Source organism: Onychomys torridus, chromosome 3, assembly GCF_903995425.1.
Source record: "Onychomys torridus chromosome 3, mOncTor1.1, whole genome shotgun sequence".
Taxonomy (NCBI): domain Eukaryota; kingdom Metazoa; phylum Chordata; class Mammalia; order Rodentia; family Cricetidae; genus Onychomys; species Onychomys torridus.
The window spans coordinates 27435373-27457006 of record NC_050445.1 but is presented as its reverse complement, the minus strand read 5'-3'; the positions used below and the strand labels follow the sequence as shown (position 1 = coordinate 27457006).

Genomic DNA, 21634 nt, shown 5'->3' with positions numbered 1-21634 from the left:
AAGTCAGACTTATGCCAGAAAGGCTCCTTCCTCAAAGTAACATCAAATAGAACAGCGTGGAAGGTATACTAGAAGGCCTCGGGAATAGGATCTCAGACAGAGTCTAAAGGCCTTAGGCAGAGACTGAAAGGTAAGATGCATTCAAAAACTGACAGGTTTGGCAACCAATTTGGATAGGTGAGACACAGGCAAGAGTGTGCTTCTTATTCTATGTGTGAGGGAAATATATTGGAAGGTTTCAAACTGGGAGTGGTAGGTCATGACTTTAGGTTTAGAAAGATCTATACTGCTTTATGAAGCATGGTTAAACAAGTGATTCAATAGTATTCAAAGAGAAGACAATCTGGACTCTGATCAGGCTGAGATCCTGGAAGAGGAGATAGGGAGAAAAGGGAGAATGAATCTGAGGCTTTCGACCTTAGCAAGGATTGAGAGGATGGTTTGCTAATGGGGTAGGGGGATAAACCAGATGGGACAATAGCTGCTATGTTTGCTTGATTGTCACATTACATGATACATACTTTGTGCGCAAGTCTTTTGATAAAAGTTTACTCAGCAACAACTCTAAAGCAGGTATCCTATGAGCAGAAGGGATAAGTTATACACAAAGCAGACATCTCTGTGCACATGGGAAGAGCTAAGAGGCATAGGATGGGAATGTATGCTTGACAAGCAGTGATATTCAGATTCTTAAAGGTATGATGGGTCTCAAGAAGACAGAAGAAAAGAAAACAAACCAACAACACCCCCCCCCCCCCAAACAAACAGACTCAGATCAGGCCAAGAGAAGATGGACATTTTTTTGTTGTTGTTGAGAATAGTGTGGGAAAAATATATTTATTAACTTTGGAGTGACAAATTTGTTTTCAGTTTGTTAGAGAATAATGACTGATATGGCAATGCCCTGCTCCACTTACTGATAAATATGCATGCCATTTACAGTATCATTTTCTATGCCTCTAAAAATTTAAATCAAATATATATGTATAAACAATGTGTGTGTGTACAGGTACACAAGTGCCATGGCACACAGTGCAGGGAGAAACTTCAGAGGTTGGCCCTCATCTTCCACCTTGCATATGCCAGGATATCTGTGCCTATGGGCTTTGGGGGACTGCCCATTCTCAATCTCCCATTGTGTTTTAGAAATACTAGGATTACAGACATGTACTACCACCAGCTTTGTGTGGGGTTCTAGAACCCAAATTCATATTCTCATGCTTGTGTGGCAAGCACTGTACTCAAAGAGGAACTGCCCTAGACTTCGGTAGAGGAATCTCCATATGCTTATATCTTCTGCTATAGTCAATATGGTTCTATTAAAAGGCTTGATAATATACTGTCATTGTACTTTTAGTCTATGTGAAATACCCCTGAAACCTCTAAATGATAGAAATCAAATTTGTTCTTTTTACAAAAGAATTTATTTTTATTTCTTCTTTGAGATTATCATGCTTTCATGTTATGGATTTCAATCCTATTTACCTCCCAATTCCTCTCCCACTCTCACCAAATGTTCCCCTCCAAGCTTCTTGTCCTATTTTTGAACAAACCACTGAATCCAGTTAACGGTACCCTGTGTACATAGGTGCAGCGCCATTCCCTGGAGCATACACCCACTACTCTAGTGGCTAAATCCCTTAAGAAAAAAGATTCTCTTTCCCCTGCCAATATCAATTGCCACCAGTGCTGGGGCTCTGAATGGCTTGATCTTATGTGTGCACTGCCTTCTGTTCTTAAAGTGCTGCTACTTTTCTGTGTTACCAAGAGTAACTAATACCTCGTCAGTAAAAACCACTTACTCGAATCTCTGTTCCATCTCATTCAAATCATGAGCTCGCTCTTCCAATGGTGGCTTCCTCCTAGCAAACCTGGAAGAACTTTCCCTCTTCCTGCCTCGTTTCACGTTCCATTTTTTTCCTTTTACATGATCTCTATTCTTTCTTACTCACCTGTCAATCTGTTTTCCAAGGCTAAATACCATGTTAATAGTTATTTCCTCAGGCTGACTGTGCTAGGGGAATGAGTAAAGTCCCCCACGACCCTTACTCTATGAAGAGAAAGGACAACCTGGATAAGCAGCCCCACTGTCAATCAATGCCAGTTAGGAATCAGTACTAAGGATGTTGTTAAGCAGGACTGGGAGTACAACCAACAAGGTACAGCCTCGTCCAGTAGACAAAGTAGACAAAATGATGGCAACAAAGGTAACGCCAGTGTCTACACTGGTACGATGTAGTTAATGAGATCAGGGAATAAAACCAGGCCAGCAAGGGCAGGGACCCTGACCAGCAGTTCTGAGCTCTGGTTCCTGGTCCCTTGTTACCTCTTATCCCTAGAGGCTGTATGTGAGGAGGCAGATGGACACCTGGCTGGGTACAATCAGCTAACCAGCTCAACCCTCCCCCAGTTTCTTATTAAATGTTGTAAAAAGCCCCTAGTCTAGCAGCTTTACGCTTCCCTATTTCCTCAGGATGAGTCCCAGCCTACATTGTAGGACTTCCAACTGATCTCTCTCTCTGCTCTTTCGTTCTTAGGCACCTACTTACAGATCTATAGTAAATGTCTTTCTAAAATCTACACATTGTGTTCTCTGAATTTCCTTCTGCAAAATTCAAGAGAGGAGAACCCAAAAGACACTAGCTCAGGGCAGTTTTGGTGGCTGAGGACCACAGTCCTGTGAGCCAAGCTCATCAAGAACTAAGAAAAACTTCCTTACTCTCAAAGACATCCCAATATTTCCTCATCATTAATGCCTCATAGGAAACAGTATTTGGAGGGTTTCTGTTTTCTGTTTTTACTAGGCAAATATTAGAGGTTTCAGGAATAAAGAACTACTAATGAGAAAGCTGATTTCATTATCCTTTATTTTACGATGATATTTGCCCTCAAATGTGTGTGTGTGTGTGTGTTTGGTATTTTCAACATTTGAAAGTAGAATTTAATGAAATGTTCTAGACATTGACTCATGCTTTGACTAGTAATGCATGCACACATATACACACAAACACATGCGCATATACATGCAAACACGCACATGTACACACACACCTCACATTCTAGTCACATCACTTTAAACTCTATCAACTCCTGGCAGTGTCTACAAGAATTTCCACACTTAGAATTCAACCCATCCTTCATTATCCTAATTGCTTTTGTGGTTTTTGGTAATGAACTTCTGCTTCATTACTTTTTGCCATAGTGCCACTGACTCTGTCTCATTATAAAATTCATGTAGGTAAAATGCACTTGCTCATTTAAAAATGTTAATTACCTGAGTTAGGCATGGCACTAATGTGGATAAGTAGGAGGAGACCAGCACTGGCATCTGATCCAAGGAAAATTCACTCTAGTAAAGGAACAGGAAGCATGTACAGAGGATGACACTAACTGTCATAGATTCTGAAAAGTTACATGGACTAAGAACTGAAAAGAAAGAAAATGTTTCCCTTGATAAGGAACACTATGATTTGTTACAGTTTGATTTTAAATGGCCTTTGAAACTAGTGGAGCTGTTAAAGGGAAAACATATTCTAGTAATACCAGAGATGGAGTTATGAGGTATGGTGGGGGGTCAGGGGGAAGGTGACTCATGATGCTGAATATCAAATGCTTCAACAGACTCCTGGGAGGATACAACAAAACAGTACATTTATACCAATTAAGGTAAAAATACAAAGAATAATTCAAGAGATGAAAATGATTTTGAAATACTCAATTCACTTACTCATTACAGACAGCAGTGGATGATGAGGAAGGTGATGACTATTTATATTCACATTACGATTACAGGAGCATCAAATAAAGAGGAGGAGCTTCCTGGGGCCACTTCTGTCTTTATTCTCTTAGCTCTACATGAAAAAGCCAGACCTCCCACCACATACAAGTTTTGTAATGGTTCTACTCATAGAGTTGAGTCCTAGGTACTTAGTTCCCATTGTAATCAGCTCATACCATGGGAATGCAGTAGAAACTAAAATACCTTTGTCCTTATAGATAACCCACGTTTGGTAAGACATAAGCCAATGTAACCAAGACAGGTCTCATTCTTTACCTTTCTTAATTATATGCCAAGTTTAAATTGCCCACAACGTATTTCTCTTTCCAGAAAGATATCTCACTTATACTCTACAAGTTAGTAATTTTCTAAATAGCTAAGTAAAATTGCTTATCAATTTTATCTGGTAATAAAACAAAACAAAACAAAAAAACAAACAACTAGAAAGTCAGTTAGATGGCTTAGCAGCTAAAGGTGCCTGCTGCATCTGAGTTCCAGCCCTAGAATCCACAAAATGGAAGGCGAGGAAGACTCCACAAAGTTGTACTTGGACTTTCACATTTATGCCATGGCCACTCATCCACACACAAAATAAATAAATGAAAATGTACACAAAAATCAGAAAGCTTTCTTGCTTTGATAATTTTTTAAGAGTACATTCCTTAAGACACATACATATAGGAAAAATAAATACATTAGGGATGGCTGAAAAAGACAAGTTGTTATTTCAAGATGCAGCATCAGATGGTAGGATAATTAGGGTATTGTGGTTTACAGTGTTCAAAGCCATCATCATGCAATGAACTAAGTCACAAATAACTTATGCAGAAAAAAACACACAGGGCAGCGTGAACACCCAACATTCTCACATAGAGGTCCCCAACTCTCATCTTGACTCAGCTTCTCTGGAACTTTTTACTGCTACCACACAGGACACTAGGAAGAGAGATTTCTTCTTAGAAATTCAAGTTTCTGGCTTTGATTATCTGGGTGCATCCTTTCTCTGTGGGTTTACCAGCTCTCAAAATGAAGGAAGGCTTAGTAGTCGCCCACTGGTCCTCTATGTGTTAAGAACCCATATGATAGCCCGGCACTGTCCAAGTCACCGGTGCTGGTGTTGGAACTTAAGCCCCGTTGCCAACTTTTCCTGCACATCAGTAACTGAAGTAAATGTTTATATACTTCCTTTCTTTTCTAGTATATTTTGAGGAAAACTCAAGGAAGGAATAACAGAGACAGCAAGTTCTTTAAACAACAATCTCTAGGTGAGTATTTTGTCAGCAGGTTGGAGGCACTAGAAAACTGTCATTTTGCTTGCTTTATAATCTCAAAGCCGGAGGTCATTACTTTCCTAAGTCGGTTTAATTAGACTTTCTTGTCTGGAGAGGAAACAGTTCTGTGCAATTCTTTGCTGTATTCTACTAGCTGTTCTGTGTGTGATCTTTACCTTATTACTGTTTGAAATACAGCAAAATACATTTTGTAATTATAAAAATATGTATGCTTCATAACAAACTTGTGTTGCATGCATGCAGGTACACACTCACACATGCTCATCACTCCAACCCCCACATTCTTAGGTAAAGGTGCTTCCATTTGGGCCTGCAGGGCTAGCACTCTCTCCCCCCACCTTGAACTCCACTTCTTTTTATATAAGCGTGGTGTTCTTCAAATGTTTTCAGCTGTCTCTCTGTCTCTGTCTCTCTGTCTCTGTCTCTGTCTCTCTCTGTCTCTCTGTCTCTCTGTCTCTCTCTGCCTCTCTCTCCTAGCAATTTGACCTCCAAACAACCTAGGGACAACAGTAGCAGCTCCCCGCTGAGAGAGCTGCCTGAGAGGACACTGCAGCCAGACCATCCTAGCTACAAAACTCTCTTTGAACAAGTTAGTTCCCTTCACCAGTGCTGGATACATCTTTTCCCCCTGGAATTCTTGCTACAATTTCCCTGAGAAACTTGATAAATGGCAACATTTAGTTTATAATCCTTCCTGTAAGGAGCTGTCACAGTGAACTTAAGTTACATGTAAATTAGAGTGCAATCCACAAAATGGTGGCCTATGTGTTAATCGTTCAGCTCTTGAAGTGAATATCCTAGGTGATGCCTACATCATTTTAATTGCTAAACTGTTCTCTATCTACTCTGCCGAGTTTGGAGGAAAACCCATCTTGAGAAAGGACTCTGAGATAAGCTCTTTATAATGTCCAAAACTTAAATTAATAGACAAGCTAATGATGGGTGATTAATTCATCCATGTACACAAAGGACTAAGTTAGAAAATATGAACTTGAACAGTCCATTCAGTATTGTCTGTCTTAGTTTTTCACCTCTGAGGATAATGGTATCTCCTCCACATTAATATGAAGCTTGAGTTATGTGATTGAGTTTAGAGAAAGGAACGGCCAGAATATGTGAAAGAACTATTCAGAATATAAAGTGTTATTATTTGGGCCCAGAAGAGAATTATACCCAGTGTGCTGTTCCCACAGTAAAAGTTTATTCACAACACTCCTTGATTCTTTCTCTACAATTCATGTAATCACTGAAGTTATTGCTTTCTTGTCTGGATATATTAACTGGATGGCTGAGTGCACAGGGCCCACATCCGAATCAGTGCAAAAATGGAGCGTGGAGGAGGGAAAATAGAAAGGGACTCTTGAGCCTCCACTGAAGTCATACTCATCAGTCAACCCGCCCACATAAATACTGCAAAATCAACTCAGTTAAACAAGCTGGGAGGCCAACTTGAGTTAGAAAATTGTTCTAACTGACCATAGGTCAATGAAAACCTGGCATACACACAAACTCCCATTTGTCATATTCTCTACAAATGCCCACTAATTGTTTTCATATTTAATTGGCTGGAATCAACCACTACAAATGTTGTCAGACTGTTGGGTGTTTTCTAAAAATAAAACAGGATGGGGAGTACACACAGTAAATTATTGTTGGTTCTTTGTGTTCTCAGCAGAATCCTAAAAGGGTAAGGTCTTAAAGAAGAAAAACCATTCATGTCCAGTTCAGATTCTAAAACACAAACAACAGTACTGGAACTGATTCAGGGAAATGTGTGTGCACGTGTGTATACACTTACTCCTTCTGCAATATTTTGTAAGTCATTAGTCCCACATGCTTGAAAAGGTAATTTGCTTATAAACAGTATTTGAAAAACTTTCAGAATGATTGGGAGTTTAATAACTAAGAAATTTGTAAAAATCAATTCTATTCATTTATTTTTGACAAATAAAATCAGTATACTAGGTATTCAAAAAATATACATGAGTATAATCTTTCTAAAATGCTGTTGCAGAACTCATGAAAAGTGCACATTTTATTATCTATAGCACGTGGCAGACAAAATCTGCGTAGTTACTAAGAAAATCCAAGCTTGTATCATGGTACAAGTGTGCACGTGTGGAAATGGCAGGAATAAAGCTACACTGGTGTCAACGGCTCACAGGTAGCTTCAGGGTGCGCATGTGATGTGTGAAGCAAAAGATCATCTCCTGAGATTCTAATGACACATGTCTATCAGATTGACAAGGGGAAGCCAAGCCTTGTGTCTCCTGCCTTTTCACCTAATCACCCTCAGATTGCTGCCTATCTTGAGTAGAACACCAGCCTCTCCCATAAGAACAGCCTCTAAGGCTAATAAAGACCACAAACAAGAGACACGGCTAACAAGGGAATGGTTAAGTGGGTGGAGCGATAGCCTTGGCCTAAGGGATTCTTTATGTTTCCCAAGCATTAGATTATACATTGAGCTGGACTTAATATGAAACTTGGGTCACAGAAATCAGGCTGAAAGGGAGTTGTGACTCTCACAAAATGAAACATGTCCACAAGATCAGTTTTTCTTTTATCCTCAGTCTTCACCACTAGTGTTCAAAAGTCATAATAAATGACGACACTGAGATGGATTTTCTCAAGAATCTAATCTTCATGCCTAGTTTCAGAGTGATTATGAAAATGCAGTGGCATACATCTGTATTAAAGATGTTATTGTAGAGCATTCTTAAGTCCATCGATTATAAGCCTAACATGCTAGGTTGAACTGACAGCCTGTACTCAATGTACATTTACAATTTAGAGTCACACGGGTATAAGTTAAAAACCTTGAGGTGATGTAGATGTAACAGTCTTACTAAACAAGGAACACAGAGCCAAATGCAGAGTTAAAAGCCCAAGAGGTCAGAGCAGTAGTTAGGAGCTGATACTAAAACCACATTCTTACCCTCCACTGCAGCTGCCATCCTTCCCCTGAGAAAGAGGCCTACCTACTTCCTGTGTGTCTGACTTTTTATCGACTTTCTGTTCTGCCTTCTTATTGGTTGTAAACCCAACCACATGACCTCCTTGTCACTACCTGTCTATACAGACCTCTAGGTCTCTATGGTTGGTATTGAGATTAAAGGCATGTGTCTCCATGCTGGCTGTATCCTTGAACACACAGAGATCCGTCTGTCATGTGATCAGGATTAAAAGTGTGTGCCACCACCATCCGGCTTCTGCTATAGCTTGCTATTAGCTCTGACCCCCAGGCAACTTTATTTATTAACATACAAGTAAAATTACATCTCAGTACAAATAAAATATCACCATAATGTGATAATAACGTAGGTTATCCAGGTGATTCTCCTATCATCAAAGGTCACTTAAAAGGGGGGAAACTGAAGAGTCAGCATCAGAGAAAAAGGGACCTGAACATCATGTTTACACCTCTTGACTATTATTTCTCCTTTTCAGTGGACAGTGATTATTGCAGAGATTCATCATCAGTCAAGCTGCTGAGGATAGGTGGTTGTTGCATAGTGGTCCATTGCTCAGCCATTAATACAAAAAACATAATCAGATATCCACACCATCTTTTCTAAGGCTCAGGGAACACCATACAGGAAAAGCAGAATGAACCCTCAGGGATGAATCAAGGGTGGAGTTAGTATAGCTGTTTCTTTCAAAAGGATGTTCTCTTCTGAAGTGGGTAGACTGTGCCTAAGATCCAAGAAGCTCACAGACCATAAGGATCAGGAACTTAAAAAACATACAAGGCTCAAGAGGCTCTCTCCACACAATAGACAGAAGTTAGGAGACTCCTCACAGAAGATTCCTGAAAGGCAAGGCAATGCCAATGACACAGCTTTTGTGAATCTTCATTCACAGCAAGGCTGGCTTTTCACGGAGGTAGCCGCTTTCACGTCACCTATGCTCCTGTTCATCCTCTCTTCCTCACATCCCTGTAATTAACCCCAGGAAGCTCACTGGATTAGCAATTGAGAATTAGGTACAACTGTCTCTTTGGTCTGCTGTCAGTGTCCTGTCAGGTATGAATAGACATTCACACAATACTGTGAAACAGTGGATGCTTTTCTCCAAGGCAGATGTCTCCTTGTACTTATATTCAAATGTGTACTGATGGATCTAGCCTTCACATTTGGGAAGTAAAATACACCAGAGACATCCAGGTTTCAAAAGAATAAGTAAAACCATGATTGTAGACATATTTTCATGTAAAGAAAATGCTAATGAATCTACCAAAAACCCCATAAAAACTGTTCAGCAAGGTTATTGCGATAGCTGTTTTGGTTGTCAATTTGACTACATCTGGAATAAATAAAACCCCAAAATGGGTGGGCACACCTCTGAGGGATTTTGCTTAACTAAACCATTTGAAGTGGGAAGATCCACTTCTAATCTGGATCTGAGGTGGGAAGACACAACTTTAATCCAGATCTTTTGAGTGGGAAGACACAACTCTTACTGGAAGCCTATTTAAAGGACATGGAAGAAGGAAGTTCACCATCTGCCTACTTACTCTTGCCTTTGCTAGCAAGTCCATTCCTTCACTGGCATAGAGCCTTCTAGCTTATACTGAAGACCAGCTGAAACATCCAGCCTCATGGACTGAACAACTACTGGATTCTTGGGCCTTCCATAAGCCACTGTAATAAGTCACACACACACACACACACACACACACACACACACACACACACACACACACATCTCTATCTATCTGCCTCTCTCTCTCTCTCTCTCTCTCTCTCTCTTCATTCTGTAAGTTCTGTTACTCTAGAGAATCCTGGCTAATATAGCCAGCCAGGGTAATGTAACATGAAATCAATTGATGCACAATTGATATATGTGAATGAAATGGAATCACAGTAATTCAGTCATACAACATAAAAACAGAACAACACTTGGGAATTAAAGGAACAAAAGGACTACAAAACTAACTCAATGATGTCATCAAAATGTGGACAAAATGTTAAGACTTGAATAAATGAAAAGCAGTCTGTGTTCACAGACTGGAAGATTTGACACTGTTGAGATGGTACCCTCTACAATGTGATTTACAGAATCCAGACAATCCCTATTGTAACCACAGCTAATTTCTTTATAGGAACCAATATATTGGCTCCCAATTACCACCTCATATCATATCTAAAAATTAACACAAAGTGGACATCTAGAACCCAAAGCTAAGAGCAAAAACCATTAAACAGCCACACAGGAGCAAGTGTTTATGATATTGGGTTTGGCAAAAATAATCTTTCACAAAGTGTGTGTAGTTTACAAGTGTGTGCAGGTGTCAGTATGTGTGGGTATATGGATGTGTATGAGCATGTTTGTCTGTGTGCAGATGGACAGGTGTGTGCAAGTATGTACACATGTGTTTGGAGGTCAGAGGTTAACCTCAGGTCTTATTTTTCAGGAGTTGTGCACTTTGTTTGCTGGCTTGTCAGTTAGGGTAGGCTGGCTGGCTAAACTCCAGGATCTGCCCACCCTCACCTCCCCTACACTGTTGATTACAAGCAGGAGCCACACCTGGCTTTTTACATGGGTTCTGTCATCACGCTTGTGTGGCACTTTACTGAATGAGCTGTCTCCCCAGCCTCAGCACAAAGTGATTAAGTGGTTTTTGTTGTTGTTGTTTTTTAAATATAATAGAACAGCTTGTGATACTTTAAATATCCTAAGTGGTAGTGTTAATACGTTGTGCTACTGAATACTTTTAAAGGGTAAAATAATGAAAAACGAAGTAAACATGCCAAGTGTTTCATTTCTGCTATTAATGAGAAGACCTAGTAAATAAAACCACCAGTCCAGCCGGGCAGTGGTGGCGCACGCCTTTAATCCCAGCACTTGGGAGGCAGAGGCAGGCAGATCTTTATGAGTTCGAGGCCAGCCTGGTCTACAGAGCGAGAGCCAGGAAAGGCGCAAAGCTACACAGAGAAACCTTGTCTCGAAAAACAAAAAACAAAAACAAAAAACCAAAACCAACCAAACAAACAAAAAACCCACCAGTCCAAAGGAGAGTTAAACAACAGACACATCTATGGTCAGGGTTGATGAAATGAATCTGCTCATAGACAGAAAACAGTCTATTTACAGGCAATGATAACCCATTTTCTTTGTATAGAACAAGAAGCTACATGACTTATACAAACAGGAATCATATACACCATGGCCAGCAGTTAAAACTCAGCTGCAAAATAACCCACATCAAGAAGAGGCTAAAGGTATAGAATCAGGTCATCCAGATTAGGCTTCATCACCCACTGGAGGATATCCAGGGATGTTTCTGTCCACTTCAAAGACTTCTGAAAGTTTTCATGGCAAGGACAGGTATGTCTACATATCGGTTAATAACTGAGATTTCTCTATTATTTGATCTACTAACTTTGACCCATTCTAACATGTACAATTTCATTACATTTGTTCTTTTTTAAAGACTTTTTAAATTTTTCTTTTTTTTACTGAAAATATTTATTTATTTATAGAAAATACAATATCTTCTGATTGTGGTTGCCCTTCTCCAGCTCCTCCCAGTTGACCCCCATGAGAATCCATGGAGCACATGGCTGAGTAGAGAGGTGAGAGTGTGGAGCCGAGGAAGCTGCAGGAGTCAGAAGCTGGCGTGCTAGTGCTCAGGAGGCAGTGATCTAGGAGTGATGGTTAGGACTTCCTGATTGCAGGAGCCAGAGGACCAGAACATCTGCTGGGAGACAATGTCTTCCAGACATGATTTTGTTTAGGAGTCAGAAAGTCAGGCTCAAATTTAGTCTTCAAGGTTGAAAACGGGCATATTAAGAGATACTTGTACTAACAGTTTCCAATGATGTTAAATTTCCCTGGGGCAACACCTAAGTAAAGTCAGTTCAAATTATCCCTGAAATCTAGTCAGAGCTTTACTGTTGACTTTTCCAAAAATAAAGGGTTCCGTGTGATTACACCCATCCTTACTGACCTCTGCCAGTCATCATCTCCTTTTTCTGGCTCTTTTGGTTTTCTCTCTGCACACAGCAACCTCCTATTGTTTTTAGTTTATTTCAGTTACCTGCACAGGATTGGACCCATCAACATTTCATCATGCAGGCGTGGGGCTCATGAGATGCCCAGATGCTTTTCATTTATTATCATAAAGATGTAGAGAAAAACAATTATTTCAAAACTCAATGCCACTTATAACTAAAAAATGGATAATGGCACACTGCATTTAGGCAAGATCAAACATTATACCCTTCAGCATGTACATAGTGTTGTGGGAACCAGAGGATGAAAGGTATTTTAAAGAGCTTAGGGGAACTATACTTGGACTTATGATTCCCATTACCATCAGGACTAGCATGCTGGGCTACAGCACCTCTCCCCATCTGTGTCTTGGCTTGGTGTTTTATCCTTCCTGGTGCCAGCACTGGAAAATGTGGTCACCACTAGATCTAGAAGAGAGCTTACTGCTGTCTACTTAGAATCCTTGTAAGTAATGGGAAATGTAGGAACTACAACAGTTGATTTAAGTTGCAATGTCTGTAAAAGACTTCTAATGGAGCTCATGTCAGCTTCAGCTGAACAGCTTCAAAGCCATTACACACTTATATGCAGGGAGGAGACCTGCTCTCTTTTCAAACTGACAAGTCCACAGATGTGTTTCAAAGCAGTTCCAGTTTTTCTAATTACTTCATCACTGACTCATAGAAGGGACTTAAAAATAATATTTTTATCTTCAAACCACTTCAATGGTAAACATGTTAGGAAGAATGACATGGTGTGGTGCATATTTCTTATACAGCCTGACATAGATTGTGGTTAATCATGGCTGAGTGATTCCATGTCTGGCAGTTTTTCTTTTCTTTTTTTTTGAAGGGGGCATCAACATTTATTGAATAAACAGATCCCACATTCTGTTTTATTTTTCAAGTCAGGAAGTTTTTGAATAGCTTAATGTAGCTCCTATTTTTGAAAGACATTTAAATATTTAATAACAGAAGCTAATCTGTGAGAGCTCAAAGGCTTGACTATGAAAACCACTTGCAATTTCAGAACTTTTGCTACTTCTAAAAAGTAAAGTGTAGCCCCTGTACATAAATCAAGAGAGAAGTTGGACATCACAGCCATGGCATCAGGAGGCATAAAACAAAAAGAAAAACTGACTTCATCAGAATTAATTTAGTTAGTTCAGTTTTAGGAAATAAAAATACAAGGAAAGAATTCTAAGAAAGTATCTGTAAGCCAAATATCTGAGGTAGGACTCATAACAAGAGCATGTGAGGGACTCACAGTCCAGGCCAAAGGGAACAGCTCAGTTAGTAGATGAGCAAAGACTTTGATACTATTTTCTCCAAGAAGTTATACAAATGTCCCATATAGCTTATAGCAGAGAAGCTGGGCCATCGTAAGTCATCAACAAAACAAGTCAAAGTTAGGAGCAAACCTTCGGAGGCTCTACGCAATGCAGGAGAACATGAAATGAAAAGCATCAATGATTCAGATGGTGGTGGGGATTTGTAATAGTATAGGGACTGCAGAAAACAACCTGTCAGTTCATCCTTAGGTTACTTATGTGAATATCAAAGTCATTAAGGATGAAAATTGCTAGGTGTGGTGCAGATGCCTGTGAACTGGAGGCTTACCTAGAGGCTCATGTTTTCAAAGCCATCTCTGATGAAAACAAATACCCTCTTGCAATGGAAAAAGAATTCCCTCCCCTTTTCAGAAGGGTTTACTCACTGAGGTTCCATTTCAGGCCTGTTGTCGTCACCTGGTTGCAATGCTGTCCAACAGGAATAAGGCCACACCAGCTGCCTTCCATTCCAGTGTCTACATGGAGCCTGTGCTTTCCCTGAAGGAGAAGAGAGAGTATGAAGAAGGGGAAGAAAGGGGCAATCTGTAGCATGCCAACAGCTGGATAACACTTAGTGTGGCTTATCACAATGCTAACCACAAACTAACTTAGCACATGCTTTAGTCCTAAGAACTGACTAATGCCGATTTAGTTTTAAGAGTTCTATATCATCAGCTAACTATAATTATCAGTTTTACAGTTGATAAATTGGTTAAATATATCCAGAGCCACACATATAAAGTATTATTCCTTATACCTGCCAATTCTAAAGATACCATCCATTGCATCTACTGAAGATGCAGCCCTTTGTGACACAGAATTCTAGGCTAAAAAACAAACATTTGTCTAATTATATATAAAAGACTATTTCCCAGGTAAAGTCTTTACTTATCTGAGAGTCATGTTTTTAACATTCAAAATTCAATGTAAGCACTATAAGTGGTTAGCCTGCCTCCTGTGGCCATCATTGAGATTCTCACAATGTCCACATAGCTGTGCTGGTTAGTTTCTGTCGACTTCAGACATACTGGTGTCACCTGGGCAGAGGGAAGCTTAACTAAGAAACTAACTCTATTGGATTGGCCTGTGGGCATGTTTCTGGGGGCATTTTCTTGATTAATAATGAGGCAGGGCTCACCCCACTGTGGGTAGTGCCACCCCTGGGCAAGTGGTCCTGGGTTGAATAAGAAAGCAAGCTAAGCAAGTCATGGAGAGCAAGCCCGTAAGCAGCACTCCTCCATGGCTTCTGCTTCAGTTCCTGCCTTCAGGTTCCTGCCCTGGTTTTCCCTCAACGATGTTCTGTAAAGTGTAGACCAAATAAACCCTTTCTGCCCCAAGTTGGTTTGGGTTAGTGTTTTATCATAGACACATAAAGCACTGAAACAATAGGGAACATTTTATTTCAATATTCAATCAGAACAGGCCAAAATCAATCAAACAAATTATTTTAAAGAGCAATACATTTTGAACTTGGTGTCTGCTGTTGAGAGAAAAGACAAACAACCACACAGAAGATAATGTATACACAGAAGCATGGGTTGATTGTTGTAGATGAAATTCTCAACAGTCTTAGTAAATAAGAAATGCAGAACCAAATACAGAGTTAAAGCCTAAGAGATCAGAGCACTAGCAAAGCCCAAGACTACCTTTAGCTTACCACTTGCTGCCATCCTTCCCCTGAGAGAGTGAGACCTTCTCCTGTGTGACCTCTCTTTTTATTGCCTTTCTGTTCTACCTTCTTATTGGCTCTAAGCCCAACCACATGATTTCCTCATCATTGCCTGTCTATACAGACCTCCAGATCTCTATGGTTGGTACTGGGATTAAAGGTTCAGGTCACCGCTTGGCTGTGTCCTTGACCACACAGAGATTCTGCCTGCCATGTGATCAGATTAAGGGCGTGTGCCACCACCGCCAGACTTCTGCTAAATGGCTTGCTTTTAGCTCTGATCCCCAGTCAACTTTATTTACTAACATACAACTAAAATCACATTTCAGCACAAATAAATTATCACCATAGATTGTGGTACAGATAACATGCCTGAGTGGTAGAAATGAGTCTGCAAGATGAGATGTGAAAGAACCTTTTTGACCAATGATTAAGTGTGAGGGCTCAGCCCACTGTGGGTAGTGCCTCTGGGCAAGTGGTCCTGGGTTGTATAAGAACAGTTTGCTCACTTATGGACCTCCATACTAGCATCAGAGACATGGCTCTACATAAACACTTCAGGTGATAATAGTGAGTTGACACTAGTTTCTCACTCATTAAAAAGGGACCACATGAAGGCACGGTAAGGAACACACTGCAGGCAGTATATGTGTGTGCATGGGAGCTGGGGACTATATATAATCTGCTTAATGCCCTCAACTGTAAATCTTCTCTAAATGTAAGAAAGTGTAAGTTTAAAAATGCCTCCCAGCAACCCTCCAGATCTCCCCTGGTCAGGACTGATGGTGGCAGTACCCCAGGTCTGAAACCTATGCTAGATGAGCAGCACCACCCAAAGAGAAAATGACTCCCATCTCAACAGCCATCACAACAGGCTGTGATTTTACCTCTAAAAGTCTTTACCTTTCTGTAAAGCATGGTGTGTCTTTATTGATTTGTACAGTTTTCCCTTAAAGTGACTGAGATTGGCTAGTTTACCACACATTTGTTTTTCCTCTTCCCTCCTATTCTCCAAAGCAAAATAATTCTCTGTGAAGATAGATATTCAGAATATAATACAAATGGACATCTCGAGTACTACACACTCACTGAACATTTTAACAAATCCTGAAAGAGGTAAAGATGTTCCTTTTACAATAAGAGCAGTTGTCAGAAGAAGGGGTGGCAGGAATTCTCAGTTCTTTACAAACATTTTGGCTTCAGAAGAAAATGATTTGGGAGCATTTCCTGAAGGTGGAGCCTGGCTTGGTTTCCTATTTTAGACTGCACTTCCAGGGCCGCGGGAGAAATGCCACACTATCAGAGAGATGACAGCTAAGCTGCCACTCTCTGGTACAGAGTGCCAGACACAGGACTCAGGAAGGCTGGAAGAGAGAGGTTGGAGTCTGAATGGAGGCCTCGACCTTTGCCTACCCCCCCCCCCCCCCGCCGGCATTTCTGATAATGAGGGGGGCTTCCCATGGCTTATCAAGGAGGGATTCCCATATTAGGCAATATATCTTATTTTCAATGTATTTATATTCACCCTTACTTTTAATGACTCTTTTTCCATGTTTTTGGACTGCTTTATGTTTTGGTAGAAGTCAGCTAAATACATTGTATGTTTGGTGTTCTAGAAAACTCTAGAGAAGAATGATGAAAGAAAGTTTCAGCTGGTGGGAATTAACTCCCCGAGAGAAGATCCTTCAGCATCCCACAGACACAAAGGAAACAGCAGAGATGCATGCAGTTTCACTGTCCTGGGGAGGGAAGACATGCTGTAAAAGCCCATTTAAGCAGCACAGTGGGAAGCCCCCTTCCTTGGCTTGGCTAGGTATTCATGGCCTTTCTCATTATTCTAAGAACCAGTGCACCTTAACATTTTCATTTTGTGAATAAACTAGCTTGGAGACTTGAGAAGTCACAGATAGGTTTTAGACTATCATCAATTAGCATTTTGTCTCTTGCTTTAAGTGTGTTTTGCCATATGTGAAGGGTCTTGGTGTTTATAAATATGCAAATTTAGCTTTTATGGCTAAAAGAGAACAGTATTATGCTTTCATCCTCTGTTGGCATGTCAATGTGACATCTTTAAAAAAATGAATGACTGGGTGAAGGAATTTTTGTTCATTCCCTAGATTTCTCAGTTTATAATATATGCTAGTCTATATGAGATTTGACAGAGGGAGGCATCTAGCTTGACGTTAAAGAACCCCTGCAGGATTTATGGCATCACTGAGGACCAGAGGCACATGAACTAATCATTCACTTCCATCTACTCCCATGAATCACTGCTCGGGTCCTGCTCCATCCTCTGTTCTCAGCTAAGATAACTCTTTGCAGTCAAAAGCAGTTTTATACAGTGAAGAAGGAACAAAAATCAATCATGGTTTGCCTTTTCAGTTGCGGTTATTTGAACATATGCGGCAACCTCAATGTGGTTGAAACCATAATCCAGTGAAAGGCAGCAAGGATGTTGCATGGTAGATGTGCTGCAAAAAAAGGACAGATAGTATCATGAAATCAGTTTCCCCAGACTATAAATCTGAGCTAGAGCAACACACACACACACACACACACACACACACACACACACACACACACACACCCTATTGAGGGCTGTAGGGCTAAGACACCATTCCCATCACATTTTGTACTGTGTTTCTTTACTGCAAGGGAAGAAGGCATAATTGAAAGAAACTATTAAAGCTCACCCTAAATTTTTGTCACCTAAAAATACCAAATAGGAAGACATCTTAATTCAGTTTATATTTCTAAGTCCTTAAATTTAGCAACGATGCCAACATTTGCACAAAAAATGAATACCTTAGTATGAGGCTCACAAAATGCAAATGCATAGCAAATTGATAAGATCACAAAACATGGAATACAGGAAGAGTAATGACCTTTCTAGTTGATATAAATGATTCAAAGAGCAGATGAGGCTGGTGAGTCACAAAGCAGTCAGTCATTCATTAAATGACTATTAATGCTCAGAACAAACCTGTGCTAACTGCTGTATACACTGCAAGTAAACCACCAGACCTGGTGTGAATGAAACACTCCTGCACACTGCTTGAACACAAGGTCAATCACTAGCATGTCATCTTTATCACTCTGTCCAGGTTCTTTAAATTGTATTAGCAAATACAGGCCACTTGCAAGAAAGTAAATGGTCTGCAGGAAAAACTTCAATGAGGAAGATAAAAGGATCCACACTGTGTGCACCAGAAGAAGCTGCTGGCCTGTGCACACAGCTTGGGGTTGGTATACTTTCATGCTGACACTGGTCACATAGTAGAAGGCAGATATACAACAAAGGGTCTGCCCAAATAACTTATATTTGCAAAACTTCATAGGTGGAGAACTCACAAGACTCTCTTACTTTCCTTTATAGGCATACATTTCAAAACATAAGGATAGTAGGTTGGATTAAAGGGCCTGTATTGAATCAGCATTAAAATGTTTTACACACACACACACACACACACACACACACACACACTTCCCAAGTCAAATATAAAATAAGACTGGAAAAATTGCTTCACAGATTGTTCTTAGAAATCACAATGTCTGTTCACATATTCCACATTCTAGAATCTCGACAGTCTTGCAGAGAGAAAAGAAAAAAACCAAAAAACCACAAATTGAAGAATAGTTTTCCTGAATGATTTGGAAATTCTTACGAATAATCATTTAATCTCCCTTTACTCCTAAAATAATACTTCATTTCCTATAGAAGCTTTATTTTTGGAAAGCTTTATTTCAGGAAATCCATATAATGATGACTTGAGAAGTCACACACACACACATACACACACACACACACACAGACAGAGAGAGAGAGAGAGAGAGAGAGAGAGAGAGAGAGAGAGATACAGCCACATACACTGTATATTGACATTTTGACATTTTGGTTTAATATTTCTACAGCCAGAACATTTTAGAGATATGCTGTGGGATTTTCTGTATGCTAAATGTGTTGCTCTGATTGGTTAATAAATATAACACTGATTGGCCAGTAGCCAGGCAAGAAGTATAGGTGGGACAAAGAAAGAGGAGAATTCTGGAAAGTGGAAGGCTGAGACAGAGAGATGGCTGCCAGCTGCCACCATGAAAAGTGGGATGTAAGGTACCAGTAAGCCACAAGCCACGTGGCAACTTATGGACTAACAGATATGGGTTATTTAAGATAGAAGAACTAGATAACAAGAAGCCTGCCATGGCAATACAGTTTTTAAATAATATAAGTCTCTGTGTGCTTACTTGGTTGGGTCTGAGTGACAGTGGGACTGGCCCATGAGAGAGATTTGTCCTAACCATGGGCCAAGCACGACCAGGAAAACTCTAGCTACAGAGATATGTTTCAAAATTGACAATAGATAATTGTTTTTTGTTCTGGAAATTATGGTTAAAGACAGGCTGAAATCATGTGTCTTTTGAAAAGAGTTAACCTTACTCTCTACTTGAACAGTTAACACTAAATGATTAAAAACAGAGAACCTCTTAATGCCAATTAAGTTATTTTGTTTATTCAAAATTAAGAAATAATTGCAAAATAATTCAAAGTCTAGAAAAGCTGACTCATTACCCTACTAGCCCCCTAAATCTAGACTATTTCATAATTCAAACAGATGAAATCAACATGCCTTTTATTTCCCCTCACACCTGCATTTATGTTGTTTTACATGCCTTACCCCATCTCTATGTTCCCCTTTTACTGGAAATGGAGGAAAGAGTCTGCTAAATGCTGCCACACCAAAGTGTTGAAAGTCTTTTCTTTACCATTTCAAAGGTACTGTATTTGAAGCACTGACTTCTCAGAATACTTATCCTAGGAGTAAACAATTGTAACAGTGGAGAGATGCTGAGCTACAAGGCAGGGAATTATGAGCCAGTGTGATGGCTAACTTTCCATGTTTTCCCCCAACCTCCACAGGAAAAGGCACAAGAGAAGGAAGTCCTGCTTTGTATGTTACCTTCTTATGTTACCTAGTTAGCACTGAGAGATGAGTTCTTTCAACTGTTACAAACTTTATCTGTGTGTGTGTGTGTGTGTGTGTGTGTGTGTGTGTGTGTGTGTATATATATATATATATATATATATATATATATATATATATATATATATAAACATATAATTTGCCAATTTTGGCAAACAGGTTCATATTGTTACTCTAGAAATGGTATGGTAAGAAGCCTGCTTTTATTTTGCTGGTTGGATTAACTAACAGCACAGAGGGAGAATGTCTTTATGTGTTTAATAAATATCTGACTTGGAAATTGCTTAGATTAAATGGAAAAAGTATTGATGAAAATGTGTCAATAATTTTGAAAAATTACTTCAAAACTTGAGCAAAATAGATGGGGAGGTGTCTTTAAAGTACTGGAGGGAAGGTTCAGATATACAGAAAGGATGCATAAGAACCCCAGCATTACCTAGACAATGTACATCTGATTAAATACTAGGACAAAACTGCACTCACCCGTATTTATGAATAGCCTGTCAACAGTGCTCAAACTACACTGTAAAATACATGCTGTGTAGACATGTGTTATATAAAATGGAAATTATATGGCCCATTATTAAGTCATTTCAAGACTTGATTATGGCATAAGATTTCCAAGAACAGTGATTTGGGCATTTAAACTATGAATATTGGTTTATCTATGTTTTTCTGTTTGAGGTTTCATTCAAGCACTGGTTAACATTCCATACTATGTTATGTGATTACTCATCATGAGACTAATGCAAAATATTATTAGCAAAGGGAAAAATACTTAAAACATTAGGGTTAGAATGCTTCCATTAAGGTATCTTAAGATCACTGCTCCACTCTGTAAAACTTAACATATATTTAGTAAATTAATGTTAGATGTATCATTCTTTCTTCATTATTTGGAAAAGTTCCAAGAATTTCTGACATTTCATAACTGGTACCATTCCTTTAATGTAACTCCTCCTTTCTGGAATTCTCATTATAAACAGAGTCTAGGATATAGCAACACGGGATCTTTTTATTTTCAATGGCAGGAATAATTTAATCCATTCTCAGCTATTAAATCCACTGGCTGCTTCCCAACTTTTATCACAATTGCACAGGGGGTGATGGAATGTCAACACTGAGTCATGTTTCCATTTTCCTTTTCGTGCTTACTGCCCCACTTTTCTCCCTGTGCGGGGTGCACAGTCTCCTACAGTAGACATCTGCTTCCCATAGTGATGCTTAAGAACAAAGATGTTCTCTTACAACCTTCCCTCTTGTCAGTCTATACTTACCAGCACCCCACAACATGCTTTCTTTCGTCATCTCAAAAGCTACATATCCTTAAGACTGGAGAATGGAGGATAAGGCCAAGACAAAGTGTTAATGAAGAGAACTGTTTTCTCATACGACAATTTCCAGGCAGTGTCTTTTACTAGATGAGAATGAAGTAGGAGGAATGATTTTCTTTTCATAATGTTAGTAGTAATACCTATGGTTAGAGTTAGTACCCTTGAAGAAGGTTAAAAAGACAACTTTATTTTAAAAATCCAGAATGACCATCAAACTTTATTATCTAGAAAACAAAATGAGAGTGCTCTAATT

At 39.6% G+C, this 21634-nt stretch overlaps 1 protein-coding gene across 1 annotated transcript in view; it reads right to left on the bottom strand.

Annotated features, from left to right (window-relative positions):
• The window catches only part of Tpk1 (thiamin pyrophosphokinase 1), an 85180-nt gene extending 66857 nt beyond the window's left edge, over nucleotides 1–18323 (bottom strand). The window contains exons 1-2 of the mRNA XM_036181830.1: nucleotides 18090–18323; nucleotides 13783–13894 (exon numbers count right to left, since the gene is read on the bottom strand). Coding sequence (XP_036037723.1) covers nucleotides 13783–13894; nucleotides 18090–18323 — 346 coding nt within the window. The remainder of the gene's footprint in view (nucleotides 1–13782; nucleotides 13895–18089) is intronic.
• Nucleotides 18324–21634: the final 3311 nt, after the last annotated feature.